Raw genomic sequence first — 14,419 nt, 5'->3', positions numbered from 1 at the left:
AGTGCAGGAATTTCCTCTGTAAATCGAGTGTTCAAATTGACTGTGCTAACATTGCGTAGAACTGAGGTCGTCCTGATGTTAGTTGTCTATTAATAACCAACGTTCTGCACCGAGCACTTTGGGTCACGTATAAGTGTCGCATTCCATGAGTTGTAGGCCGCCACCAATCGTTTAAGTTATATTAAGGCCAATAGTTCAGTATGAAGTGTGTATTTTATAGAAGTGTCGTGTCCGTATTGACAGGTTGTTTGTACTACGAGAACTACCATATTATCAAACGGTTGTTAACAGTAATATAATAGGGATAAGGTATAGATAATGAAGTTCTAATCTTGTTAGTTCCATTTACCTGTTAATACGTTGGCAGTTATGCAATATATAGTTATGTAGGGTAAGATGGGACACTTTTAGAACACAATATCCAAATACCCTTATCGAGTTTTAAACAACTAAAAATAGACCACAGGAGTCGTAAAAATACGGTTTATAATTCTTTGAATGTTCCTTGTTTACTACAAATGGGAAGAAAAAGTGTCTAATTTCTCCCCCCTCCATCGTACTATGTATTTTAATCAAGTCTCCACTAATCTGCCGTTGTTTACGTTATAATGGTCTTTTATACTTTGGTTGCGGCCGCGAATGTGTATATTTGGTTAGGGTAGTACATTTTGTAAAGTCCTATTGCAACAAAGGTTGCAACTCTTATCTATATTGTTTGTTTTGACACCAGGATTAGTGTGGATTTGATTCTGTACAATGCGGGTGGTATGGCGGCAGTGCAATCGCTCAACGACGGTGAAGGATGTGGCAGTTACATTCAGTCATCTCTGCTGTGTTTATTCCGGTTAATCCCTTTCCTATCTTTCCAGGCGAGCTTACATCACACCTTCTCTTACGCGCCACTTTACGCTGTACTTGACTGAGCGCCATTTTCCAGCACGATAGAAAGTTTGAGGTTTTCCCGGCGATAGAAACGCCTGATTTCGCGATCGATCGACGCAATTTTCTGCCAGTTAAGCACGCGACGTTTCGCATATTGTTCCGGGTTACTGCTTGTCACATACAGCGAGAAAATTCGCGTAACTTAATACGCTTGCAGCAGAACCTTCAGTGATCGGCCTAATTTGGTATGGTAGTAAAGGCCATATAACCTGCCCAACCGTGGTTTCGTTTTAACTCCTTAAAACGTGACTACATCTTGCATTCCTTTGTTTTCCGAGGTCGACGTTTCTAATTTTAGCGTCCCCAACCAGAAAATCAATTCGCGGTTGGGAGGGGTTTGTAGATTTGCACGAAGCAGCAGCGATGTTTTGTAACGAAACGAATTAACTTAATTCCTCGTTTCCTCCATCGGATTTCAGAATAATTAGTCCAATAAAGTGCCCTAATATGCAAGAAATTGACGAAGCCGACTACTAATTAGGATCGATCCAAATGGATTGACTTGTTGGCGGACTTTACGCACTCAATAATTTAGGCTAATCAAAAGTGTAATTACAGATTGAAAAACATGTGTCGCTGTTTTGGTAGTCACTGCGGCATTCTGCTGCAGGTATTGTTTACGACCGCTCCATAACAGGAAAAAACGGTTGTCGCAAATCCTCCCAATTTAGTCATCCGTGGTTAGTAACATGAGCTAAGAATATTAAACCAGACAACTTTGGTGGTCGGATGGAAATTGCTATAAATCCAACAAGTCTTGTCGGGTAATTGACATCCAGCTCTTTGAGAACTTAGGTGTATTCCCCAGAGCATAATCTAAAAATAGCTCATCGATCCAAGGCCCTGCTAACGTGTGGGAAATCTATAGACGAACATGCACGAACCCGTAACTCGGTATTTTCATCAACATTATCGGATTTGAAGAACTTATGAGACTTTACATTCCCAGATATTTAATGTCAAATAAAGTTATTATGGAGAAGCGAAACACAGGTGCAGGCTTACTCACTTCACAATGCATTGCGCCACACAACCTGTTATAAAACATCTATTATGCGAAGCGATAATAGCGGCGTGTATTCCCCTGGTTCCAATTGCGTGGCCGCCCGTCTATTTTGGGGATGATCCTATACGAACGTTCCGAGTTCTTTTGTTACGCTAAACATTGGTTTTAAAATTGCAGGTTACGATCGTAATTTCGTCCTATAGCGTGCCTGTTATTACGGCCCGTAGCCACCTTCTCGTTTTATTTGATAAATAATTTGTTAACGCTCTTAGCAAGTTAGATTTCAGGTTAACTCGGGTTACTGCTTAGCAACCTCTGCAAGCACACGCGAAAACCGTTTTTTCTAAGAGTTGGCGACCATAATTGAAAAATGCGCCGTTGTCGAAAACCGTAACGCAGCTAACAACAATGTACCAGCAGTCAACTGTGTGTCTTAGTACAGGTGCGTTAGAAAGATATGACCCAAGTGTTTGCTACGCGAAGCCGTCCGGAAAATAAGCTCCTTTATTTAACTTAACGTACATAAGGCTCTACTAAAGTCGCAACATGATCAGGCTAGGCTTAGGGCTGAGTAATTGTAACATGAACAGGCGATTGTTTGTCACGCGCTGTTCTTATCGGCTTTAAGCAAAGTTATATAGAGAGTCGCCTTAAACGAAATTAAGGCATTAAAGGATGCTGTCAGGTACGGCAGCATGAAATAATTTACATGTTTCCATAATGGGAAACCTATAAATATGCGATTAGGCGCAAGGTAAGGCTGTCATATAAGTGTGTTTGCCGAGCAAGTATTTGATTTTACCAAGATCTACCGTAAGTTACCGGTGAGGTTGAACTCGTGCAAACATTAAAACGTTTGCTGAAGCATCTGCTGTAATGTTTAGTTTTACAAAGGCGAACACAACACAGATATTACAAGTACTTGAGTGGTTTTCTACAGTATAAACTACGTGCGATTGTATTCGGCGATAACAGCTTGTCAGACAATCATAATTTTGTTTGTTTGTTTTTGCTTGTCAATCAACATAGCATGCAACTGCTAGCAGACCCTTCAGAAAGCTGCGTTTATATTTTAACCTGGACGTGCTCGGTAAATAGTTAAGTATATATATATATATATATATATATATAGTTTAACCTTTGATCCGTTTGGCCTGTAATGCGGCTGTGTGTATATTTTAGCAGTGCGTACAAGGGAGCTGCTGGAACAGAAGGCAGACCTTTACAATGTGCAAAACAAAGCACACCAACAATGTGAATGAAATATATCGTAATATTATCAAGTACTGAATTCGTGGAATCTTAATCGATATTATATTTTCTATAGCTTGTTTGATTGACGTATGCTTGATAAGACTTAAGCCGCTTGTGATTAAACTGAAGATTATGCATTAAACGATCACTCGAACGCCGTTTAAGATCATGGACATTTTCAACATTCTAACTTCCAATGATGACGTAAGATGTGCTTAAATATTTTGTCCCTGCATGTTTCGATATAGCAGGGTAGGGGAAGACGGGACATCTTTAGCACAGAATATCTAAATATCCTGGTCATGTTTTAAACAATTAACAACGGTTTATAGAAGTCGTGAGGATGCGGTTTTATATTTCCTTAAATGTTCTTCGTTTACGTCCAAATGTGACGAGAAAATAGAATGATAATGTGTCCCATATTCCCCCACCCTACTATATAGTTAAACGTGTGGGCGGTTCAATCGAGTAAGGACTCAGATAGGCACATTTGAAAAACGTCTAAAATATTCACCATCGAGGTTAATATTTCTGGCACGGAATGTTTGTTTGTTTGTTTTTGATAGCGATTTCTGAGAATTTGAGCTTGAACGTGACAGTGATTTTGGATTTTTTTAAAGCCCAAATACCGCAGCACTGATTGTTGGTATTAAATCGTGTAGTAAAAATAAAATAACGCGTTGCCATAGTTATAAACGTAAAAAAAGTGTTAGAAGAACCAAGGCAGACAACGTGTTGAGCTTAACTAATCCTGACAGTTCCCTAAAGACTGGATCGTCCAAAAGCCCTAAACACTGGACTCACAAAAAAAAACGATACCAAATTCAAAATTGCCAATGAGTTACCACGGTCTCCCGCTCTCCCGTGTATTACAATCATGGTTGCCTATAGTCAATGTATTTTTTTGAACCGCAGTACAACGCAATGACCTTGAATCGACACCTGTGCAGCTACCTCGAAACTTCGATGTCATGTCTTCGCATGCCGTCGCCTCTCGCAAGTTTGTCGACTTCAAACCAAAGTAAGTTAGTTGTTGTGAGTGAGAACGCTAGTGGCAATTCAACATAACAACATGAATCATTACCACTGTCGAGTGTTTGCTCTCGTCCAGACTTTGTGTGCAGTGAGATCGTTTAACCATCGGGGACTTGTTTGACTTGCTGAATTCTCCACTGTTGCATGGATAATCCTATTTCAATGGCTTGTGTGAAGCGTGTACTAATACAAGAACAACTTTAACGGGCGCGAACCTCCAACGTACTCGCGTGACCGTGACAATTCTTTTGGGTGTAACACAGACGTTGTTTTACGTTGAATAAATTATTCATATTAAACATTCTATAACAAAGCGAAAACCGCTGCGTATTTGACCCTATCTCTTCATTCAGGCGGCTACTGTCCCCAGATGTGGTCGGTGGTAAACTGCTACCCACGCACCCCCTTTAACACGACCTTCGCGGCCCCATGCGCCAGCAACTTTGGCACAACAACACAAGGTTAGTACCCTCCTTGTTTTGAAACGTGTAAATTCAAAACCATTGCTCGGGTATTTAGTTTGTTTTTCAATAGCTGAGACAATGTTATCAGAGTCGCAGAGTCGGCGGGCTTTTTTGCTTTGATTGTCAGCACGTTGACTTAGACAAATCACCGCCGCCCAAGTGAAAGCTTTGTCCATGCGCACAACGAAAATAACTATTTGTTCTGGTCGACTTGCAACTCTAGTGAGATAGAATGGTGCTTAACATTCCGAGATCATGCGTAAACGTAGATTAAATTAAAAGCTAAATAAATTAAAAACAATATCTAAACGGTTATTCGTTAAAAGTGTGACGTGTAAAATGTATTGCAATTTTTAATTACTATGATAATTACATGCGGCTGTTAGTTTTGATAAATCCAATTCAATTATAACGGGTAAAAATAAAAATTGTGCGATGTCCCTTATTTAAGATTTTCCATACGAACGTTTAAGATTGAAATGCAATCAGAAAATTTTCTCCTATCGTGATGAAGTGAACAGGTCTCATGATCGTCCATTCATCAGTATTCGCCTCGTTAATCTTTTATCTGTAAAAGCGATTTACCGTCCAGGTTCAAAACAGGCAACATATATATAATACATTGAAGGCTGTTTTAAGAAATCGAGATCACTGTTCGTTTAAACGCCAACCATTTTGCCCACCAGTCCGGCAGCTGTTTTACTAAACCGTTTCATTTACGTTGTCAGTTGGGGAAACGAATTCTCCTAAAGGGATCATAGCCATGCATTGTAATGCAACGCTTGGGGGGTGGAACGAACGGTCAAGTCTCCACACATGCTTTAATCGGTCAAGTGACATGGTTGATGACGTAGCAAGTATCAGTAATGTCACTCTACCACCTGACTATACATACGATATGCCCAACGACTATTACTCCGACGACGACACGAAAGTGGTAAGTAATAAACACTTAATAAACTGTTGTAGAAGGCTGGGGTAAAACGAGACATGTTTTATTCACTAATCGCGTCCCATTTGGTAGCAAACCAAAAACATTCAAATAGTTATATCAAGTAGAGCCCCACGACTCTATAACAGAGCGTTGTAAATTGTTAAAAACACGATTAGGAAATATGTAATAATATGTGCTGAAATATCCTATCTTATCCAACAGTATACTATATCTGTAAATAACACGCACCAAAATTTAAATACACTCGTAACTGTATCCCCTTTAAATCATATATACGTCTGCAGGACGACTACAACGCACGCTACGAAATCCTAACGCGTTACGTGACAGTAGGGCATGCATTATCGCTTGCAACCCTCCTCGTTGCGCTTGCTTTGCTTGCTTGCCTCAAGTAAGTACAATTTGCTTTTTCTATATAGACTAATAGTACGTTTCACGCATTTTTGAATAAAGAAAATTTTTAAAAACACTGGCTTTAATCCAAAGTCCCATGACGTGCCTTACTGTAGCCCCCCCAAAGAGCAGAATGTCGATTAGAAATCGTTTTCAAAATTTAAGCTATTTAAAACGTTTGCCGGTATAACTTTAACTTGTGTTGTCTTCTAGTGCAATATAATATGGGTTTCAAGCCTAACCACCGGGTAGATTTTTATAACAGTGCTGCAAAGTTATAACACATCACACGAATCGTATATATAGATCAGCTTTAACTGTAGTGTAATAAACGGTTTAATGTGAACCTCATTCATTCGCATTTAATTAAATGTAACCCATGTTGTAGTTGCTCATGCTGGTAGAGTATTAGAAAGCTTACAGCAGTGCATGCAACTTAATAGAGTATAATAAATGATGTTTAAAGTGGTTCGACAACGCTTTATCGACATATCCCCCATGAGAATTATCCATAGTAATTTAAAAGGCGGTTTCAATTAAATTAAGGCAAGGGATTACCGCTTATACAACATTCAAGTTTCAAACACATATATCGTCCTCTAAAATGGCGACTTCAAATATTTTAACGCGACTTCATATTTTAACAGCTTGTTGCAAATAAATGATTTATATTTCTCTGTTAATGCCGCCGTATAAGTTTTGTGAGGCCAAGTAGATTCAAAAACAGTCATGTTCGTACTGTATGTGCGCGTGTACGCTAGCTTACTGACTATTACATCATCTCAATTTCAATTACCAAATGAAAATATAAGGTATATTTTGTGCGGTTTCTTTTAACACGAGCTCCGATAGCGAAATTCAAAGCACAACGCTAAACTTTAATACGACACCCTTTGACAATTTTTCAAATTATGATTCACCAGTTATAAACTCTTTCAAATGTATACCGTGCAGAAATATTCATTGTACACGGATTTACATCCACATGAATCTGATGGCCGCGTTCATGTTTCGAGGCCTGATATGGATTCTGCACTCTGCAGCGTTTCGAGGTGAGTCTATTTGACTTCTGCAATTAATTTGCTTCCTGCAGCCCACGACTCCATCATCACGTTTTATTTTAGTCCGTCCGGCCTTTAATTTATGACACAACGGGCACTTTTAGCTAACGTTTCGAAGCGGCTTCCGAGTGACTCAAAACAAACAAAAATCGAAGCAAATCAAGAATAAACAATCTTATTTCAGTATTTGCTGTTTTAATTCCCAACGTCCGTATTGACCTGTTTGTCTATGTTTATAAATTTCAGTAAAATAAATGTATGTTATTTATTTTAAATTTTTAGGCTGTATTTTCAATACAACGGCGGATGCTGCAGTAAATTCTTAATATTTTTAACACAATTATTGTGAAAAAAATGTTTTGTACAGCGCATTGAAAAAACACAGCTGTTTCAAAACAGTTATTTGGTATTTAGTCAATTTGGACTTCGAACATTTGTGGCTGGAACCTAATTACAATAATATGTTTTTACATTGACGATTTGGGAATTCCTTATTGGTTTGGGGAATTTCATCTGCATAAACATGTGGTGCAAAAACCACAAGATAAAACGTATACATTGTTTTTACTTGACAAAAATATTATTCTAAACCAGCACGAAAGTAAATGCACAAACATATATTAAGGTGGGAGAAGATGGGACACCTTTAGCACATAATACACAAATATTCTGATCGTGTTTTAAACAATTAACAACGGTCTATGGAAGTCATGGGGATACGGTTTTATAATTCTTTGAATGTTTTTTTGTTTACTACTAAATAGGATAAGAGATTAGAGTTAAACATGTCCCATTTCACAATGTGTTAAATGCATCATAAGACCTCATATACACTTCAATATAACAACTTTTCAATATTAATTAGACCCGGACATGCATGGTGAGCAGGCGGACAGGGCGATCATGGAATTATCGTCGAAACTATTTCAGCGACATTTCGCTGAAGACTTGCCAAAACTGGAAGACTGGAAAACAAAATACTGCGATATAGAGTTCGAGACTGATTATGTAAGTCGTGTTTGCAAATGTAATATATATAGTTACGATGGAGGAAGATGGGATACTTTTTTATTCTGTTTTCTCGTCCCATTTGGTAGTAAACAAAGAAAAATCAAAGAATCATAAACCTTATCCCCAAGACTTACACAGACCGCTGTTAATCATTTAAAACACGATCGCAGGATATTTGGATATTATGTGCTAAAGATGTCGCAGCCTACCCCATAGTACTATGTGTTGCTAAAAGGTCGTATAAGACACAAGCAGTCTAGTAGAGATTTCTTCAGTCAGAAACTTTAGTGTTACGATAGGAAAAGGGCTGTTGGTGCGTGTATATAACGTTTAAGTTAATCTGTAACAGGTTTAGGTGTTGTTCAGCAGCATATACCTTAACCAGGATATGCAAATACAGAACAGTTTACTATGCCCGATAACAGGTATATTTTAGTAGGCCACAAGTTAACAATGTGTAGCGATGTGTAAAAATAGCAACGCTGTTGAATCTACATTTATTTCTTGTGTTAAAACACAAGGTTTATCTTTATTTCGTTTTAAAATGTATTATATTTCTAGCCTTATATATGCCTAAGAGGCGGGTCTAAAATTGAATTTTCATGTATTAATTTGCCTAGATAACTCATTTTCGATGTTCAGCGTTACAAGAGCCGCGCCTTTAGATATATTAGTGTACGTCATGTGTAAGTATTGCCTTTTAACCTCCACCGTATAATTGGGCACACGACGCCTTTATTCTTATAAAGGCCACATTAAAAACAGTTGACATTGTGTTATGGATACCGGCCCTTTATTGATAGATTAAACGGGTGTCCTACTGACAGAAATACGGTAGCTGTTACATCTCGCGTGCGTAGATAGTGCTGTTTGCCAGCAACAAACAGAGAAACATATTAATAAGCTCCACTTTAATTGGATTTGAAAATTAATAGTTAACCGTGCGCTGGAATTGGCTCACGCAAAGGCCATGTACACACTTGGATCAATAGGTTGCTAAACTTTAAACAGTTCACATCTGCGATCGCTTTTCGATTGTTTTGTTTTGTATTATCCGTATTATGTGCATACCGACGTGCCCATTTTACCAAGTTACAAAGAAACGTGGTTTGTTGTTTAGCTTTAAAAATACACACAAATGGAAATTATTTAGATGTTTAATCTTTTTCCAAAAATTTGATGGTCACAAACGAATTAACAATCGCAGAGAACAGATATTATGAAAAAAAATAAGTTAAGTATTTTCGGAAGTAATATTTTTGCAGGCAGGACTTGATGGTTGGAATTTTAAACGATCTTGTGACTTTACAGAACTGGTGTCGACTCTACAATGTCTTTCAAATCTACTTCGTCACGGCGAATTATTTTTGGCTGCTGGTGGAAGGCTTGTATCTCCGCCTGCTGCTGCGAGCGGTTCTATTTTCGCACACCAAATACATGAAAGCGTTTCTGGTCTTAGGTTGGGGTAAGTGCACATTATGGTAAATAGGGAGTACTGAAGTCGCACTGGAGTGAATTTATTCATTAATATGAATAAGAGACTGTTCTATAACAGTTACGTGACGGCTGACTGCCCAAAATCGTCGATCACATTCGAGGGCGCATTTTTGTAAAGGCTACGTAGTCGCTGTACATTTAACTCGTTTTTGTGAACGATGACTGAAGTTATTAAATGAAAAATCGCTTCGGGCTATTTCTGTAACAAATGAAGTGGAAAATAGGCAAAAACGTTAACCGTTCACGTAGCACGCGTGGCCAATTCTGCCAGTTGTTTCGTCTATCCGGCACAGGATATAAATAGCCTCTTGTTTCCCGAACGGCGGTTACCATCGGTTTGTGGTTTTCGAGGGCAATCAAGGGGCACTTTGTTTCAATAGGAACGGTCATGATAATAAATTCTCCACAACAGTTTATCATTTAAAATCCACAAGGTCGAAAAAACCCAACACAAGCAACAGTATAAATATTTAATGGGTTCCATTGCTTGAAAGCGTCAGCGGATTAGAGTACATTAAGTTTTACCGCACAGTCATTCCTAAATTTACATTTATGGTTAAAACGAAGACGGACACCTTGCTTTGCTGTTTTATATTACAGTTTGTTTTAAAATGTAATTTTATGAATTGTAGACTGTAGAAAATTAAACGCTTCATCTGGGAAACTATTTTATATTGCATCACGGGAAAAGGTGCATGTTAACACTAATAAATAAACAAACCATACACCATAACAGTTTAAGTGTAAGTGTTTCAGGAAATACCTACATTCCAGATCTTGTGTTACAGGTTTACCGTGGTTGCCGGTCGTAGCATATTTTGTACCCAAAAGCCTTGACCCGGAAGAAAACCGAGAGTAAGTGAATGTAAACATTGTTTGCTTTGGGGTCTCCTCGAAAGCATTCTGCATTTTGCCCAGTTTGATGTAAACGTACGCTGCCTCCGGCAAATCAAATTACATTATCTTTGCAGTAAAATAAGAGCCATTCTGTTCCGATGGTCGCTTTGATGCTGACAGCTTTTGTAAACGAAACTTGCATATAATTTTAGTGCTTTAAAAACATAAACTATCACAACAATTACGGTATGCTCTTATCTTGCATCGCCGGTTTTTACTAACCTAAAAAGATCAAAATATAAAATTCCTTCACCAAACTAAGACATGGTATTTGTGTACTACACACTTTTCACTCGTGACCTTTTCCTTCCTTTTTGACCCTGATACACTCAGTAACCTGATCATATCAACTGATCGTAATGTGTTTTTAATGCAGTTGTTGGTACGAAGATAGAAATAGCGCTTATTGGTGGATCGTGAAAGTTCCGATACTTATCTCATTATTAGTAAGTTTTCTTTTTCTTATTCTAACGACCAAAACAAATTGTCATTTTTAGATACATAATTTAAATACAATTTTTCATTATTATATACATATGTAAAGTAGGGTGGGGTAAGATGGGACACCTTTACCATATATTATTATCCAAATATTCTGATCGTGTTTTAAACAATTAACAACCGTCTAGGGGAGTGGTGAGGATACGGTATTATAATTCTTTGAATGTTCTTTGTTTACTACCAAATTGAATGAGAAAATAAAGCGAAAAAGTGATCTATCTTTTCCCGCCCTACTATATACATAATATACCGATAACTGAACAAACTTAGTACGTTTTGTTTAATGTATGCACTTAACAAAAACCATGGACCGTGTTCGTCCAACTATTTTAAATATAAAACTATTAAAGTTTTTATGAAAATCACAGTTTAAAGCATGTATAGTAGGTGGGAAAAGACGGAACGCCTTTGGCGCATAATATACAACTGCATGATCGTGTTTAAACAATTAACAACAGCCTGTGTGGGAGTCGTGAGGATACGGTGTTACAATTATTTAAATGTTTTTTTGTTTATTACTAACTGAAACGAGAAAATGGAAATGAAAGGTGTTCCATTTTTCCCTACCCTATCTATATTACAACCGGTATAAACCTTCTGTTCAATTCAAAAGAGTATAGCCATAAATGATCAATACGTCGTTTGAAAGTTGATAAACCTACGTATATGGTTGATATTTTTATGTTTAGACAAAAAATATAAAAAAAAAAATTTTTAGATAAACTTCATCATATTTGTAAACGTGGTTTGCGTTGTTGGAGCAAAACTTCGTGTAAATCAACGTCAACAAGCAGACGACAGGCGAGAAGATTACAAATGGAGGTAACGACATTATTATGGTCAACTTCGAGATCAAACAGTGTAAACTACCACTTGCAATAGATGTGTTTTAGAAATGTTATTCATTAAAATCGATCACAGACGGTTCGGAGTTTGTGTATTTCGGACGCGCTATATCAATTTGACAATCAGTTTGATTTTCCATATACATTCTTCCTTAATGCCTATATACGCCTTTTCGGGGAATTTTGGTTGATATTTTCACTCAATGTTATCGTCTCCGTTCTAAATGCGATGTTATGGTTAACTTTAGATTGACGAAGTCTACCTTATCCCTGATTCCACTCCTTGGCACGCAGTATCTCATCACCGCATTCGTTCATTTTGACTCAGAGGAAAATCCAACTGCCGAGTTTGTAAAGAAAGCGTTCGAGGTCTCGTTCGTCTCGATACAGGTGAAGTTTGTGGTTCATTTTATGCCGACCCCATCATTCATATTCATTTTAATAGAAATACTCCGCTAATAGTCAGTAAAACTTGGTGGTTTTGTTCAGCAGTTTCATTGCAAGGCTTTTGTTAACCAAAAATTTAATGTTTCAGGGGTTACTGGTCGCATTCATATACTGCTTCTTTAATGGCGAGGTAAGACTTTGTTGACGGTTTCAAGGACTGTTGATACTCAAGATTTTGTCATGCAGTAAACAATCATTATTATTACTGATAGATATTGTTTTAGATATCCCTTTTAAAGTGTTTTAGATATTTCTTTAGGTACTCCTCACAATTCAAAAGGAGTGTCGATGTTCTAAGGACCAAGGGTTCTGTTTCATGTTTATTTGTTCCACCTTTTTGTTCCGTTGTCAGATTTTAGATCATAATTGAATGAAACTTGCGTATCTGATTGGACGTTAGTTTACACGACATGTGTTGTAGGTACAGGAAGAATGCGGGAAGACTTGGAGACGATGGAAGACTAGATGGGAACTTGAGAGGAGAGAGCGGAAGCATCACAGAATGCAGAGAAGAAGGTCAATGAACCACAGCAGCATTACAAATCTCTTTACTTCTGTGGTGACAAGGAAATCGTCTCTGTATACTGGTGAGTCATGAAATAAATATTTCAACATATTTGCTGCGATATCTGTGCGTTGGGTTTCTATATAAGAATGCCTGTTAACAACTACATGTTGTCGGGCAGATGTATCAGGAGTTCACAATGGGGACGTTCACTATGGTGCCATGCGGGTCAACAACGAAACTGTTTCAGATCGCCATACATCGTCAAATTCATCCTACTTCCGACCACCGGTAAGCGGCGCTAAAGAAACACGTTATTTAACCAACGGTGGAGAGATTTACATTCAAATGAAACAATTAAATTCAATGAAAGAAACAGACATAACTGATCAACAAACCAAAAACAATGTTGTCGCAAATGAAGAACAGAATGGCACTAATCAACCGTTATTACGTCAAAATGGGAAATCTTTACAGCTAAGCGAAAACGACGATAACAGAAAATCATCCATCGTTTAAGAAGGTACTTTTACTTGTTGTATATATTGTTTCACTTTTTTAAAGAAGGGAAACTTTAAGACGTCGTCACCGAATTTTCGTGGCCTAATATTTCTTCACTGGTCTGCTAACTTTTGTTATACTTTCTCCTTACCGATATAAGTAAGCACTGCCATTTCTAGACAAAATTTACGATTTTTCTCGGTAGTTTGAAAAAATTCCGAAACAATACTCGTCGAAAATGTTGCCACGATACAACGTTCCTAGTTCCACATAAGAACCGAGTAAAATTTAAAGTTTTGTAACTTGTCAAACCAACTGCCACCACATTACTTTTTCATATGCTGTTCTTTCGTTATTAAGACTGATAAACATCATTCTTCAAGGATGTTTTACTGTTTTTTCTTTATAAATACTCTCCTTGTACATGCTTATTGTATAGACTATATAGCCTACAACCCTAACTAAGTCTGTTGTTTCACATTCTTTTACGAATGTAAAGTTCCTACAGTTGCTGAATGAATCTCTTAAATTCTAATAGTTCCTTTTCCCGTATTTTGACCTGAACTTACTGTAGAGACTTTCTATCTAATTATTGAACGAACTGAATTTTCTTAAATAAGTTCTTGGATCAGTTTCGTCTTTAATGAATTAGTCGATTGCATCTTTTCAGCTTGTGGTATTATAAGACTAAACAGCTTACGGGCTATAGCCCACACATATTAAGCTTGTGTTCCTATTCGTAAACTTTAATTATCGTATATATCGTTTCACTTCATTATTTCCATGTACCATTTCACTTTCTCACTGTGATGTACTTTGATTTTTATTAAATGTACTGAATTTCGAACAGAAGTTCACACACAAAACCACAGCTTATAAGTCACACAAGGTAGGCTATAGCCTACGCACGCCCAAGTAGGCTAATAGCCTACACGAGGACCTGCGATCTGAATGAAATGACACGGTTAAATGAGACAAAGAGACAATACGTGTCTGGACAAAATTTTACTTTAGTGAGCATACTGCGAGAATAGACTATAATTTTCAGTCCGTATCATAGGATCACGTAATAAGTCACCATGTTTCTGGATGAGGCGGACATTGA

The 14,419-nt window shown here is 37.6% G+C and overlaps 1 protein-coding gene across 2 annotated transcripts; it reads left to right on the top strand.

Annotated features, from left to right (window-relative positions):
- Positions 1–3,139: 3,139 nt before the first annotated feature.
- LOC149740294 (vasoactive intestinal polypeptide receptor 1-like) lies at positions 3,140–14,180 on the top strand. Of its 2 annotated transcripts, none has more exons than XM_089873269.1 (15): positions 3,140–3,406; positions 4,118–4,223; positions 4,591–4,698; positions 5,430–5,638; positions 5,941–6,047; positions 7,004–7,101; positions 7,976–8,118; positions 9,433–9,586; positions 10,407–10,473; positions 10,892–10,961; positions 11,735–11,838; positions 12,110–12,251; positions 12,397–12,438; positions 12,730–12,895; positions 13,064–14,180. In XM_089873269.1, exons 1-15 carry the CDS (start codon positions 3,371–3,373, stop codon positions 13,330–13,332), a joined length of 1,821 nt encoding a protein of 606 aa, XP_089729395.1. In that variant the 5' UTR covers positions 3,140–3,370; the 3' UTR covers positions 13,333–14,180. The 2 variants fall into 2 exon arrangements, with proteins under 2 accessions (XP_089729395.1, XP_089729394.1); XM_089873268.1 differs by having other exon boundaries at positions 3,147–3,406; positions 12,995–14,180.
- The last annotated feature ends 239 nt before the right edge of the window (positions 14,181–14,419 follow it).

This window comes from Ciona robusta, chromosome 2, assembly GCF_009617815.1.
Source record: "Ciona robusta chromosome 2, ASM961781v2".
Lineage (NCBI taxonomy): Eukaryota > Metazoa > Chordata > Ascidiacea > Phlebobranchia > Cionidae > Ciona > Ciona robusta.
Note: the sequence above shows the minus strand (reverse complement) of the source record. Positions and strands in the feature narration are given on the sequence as shown.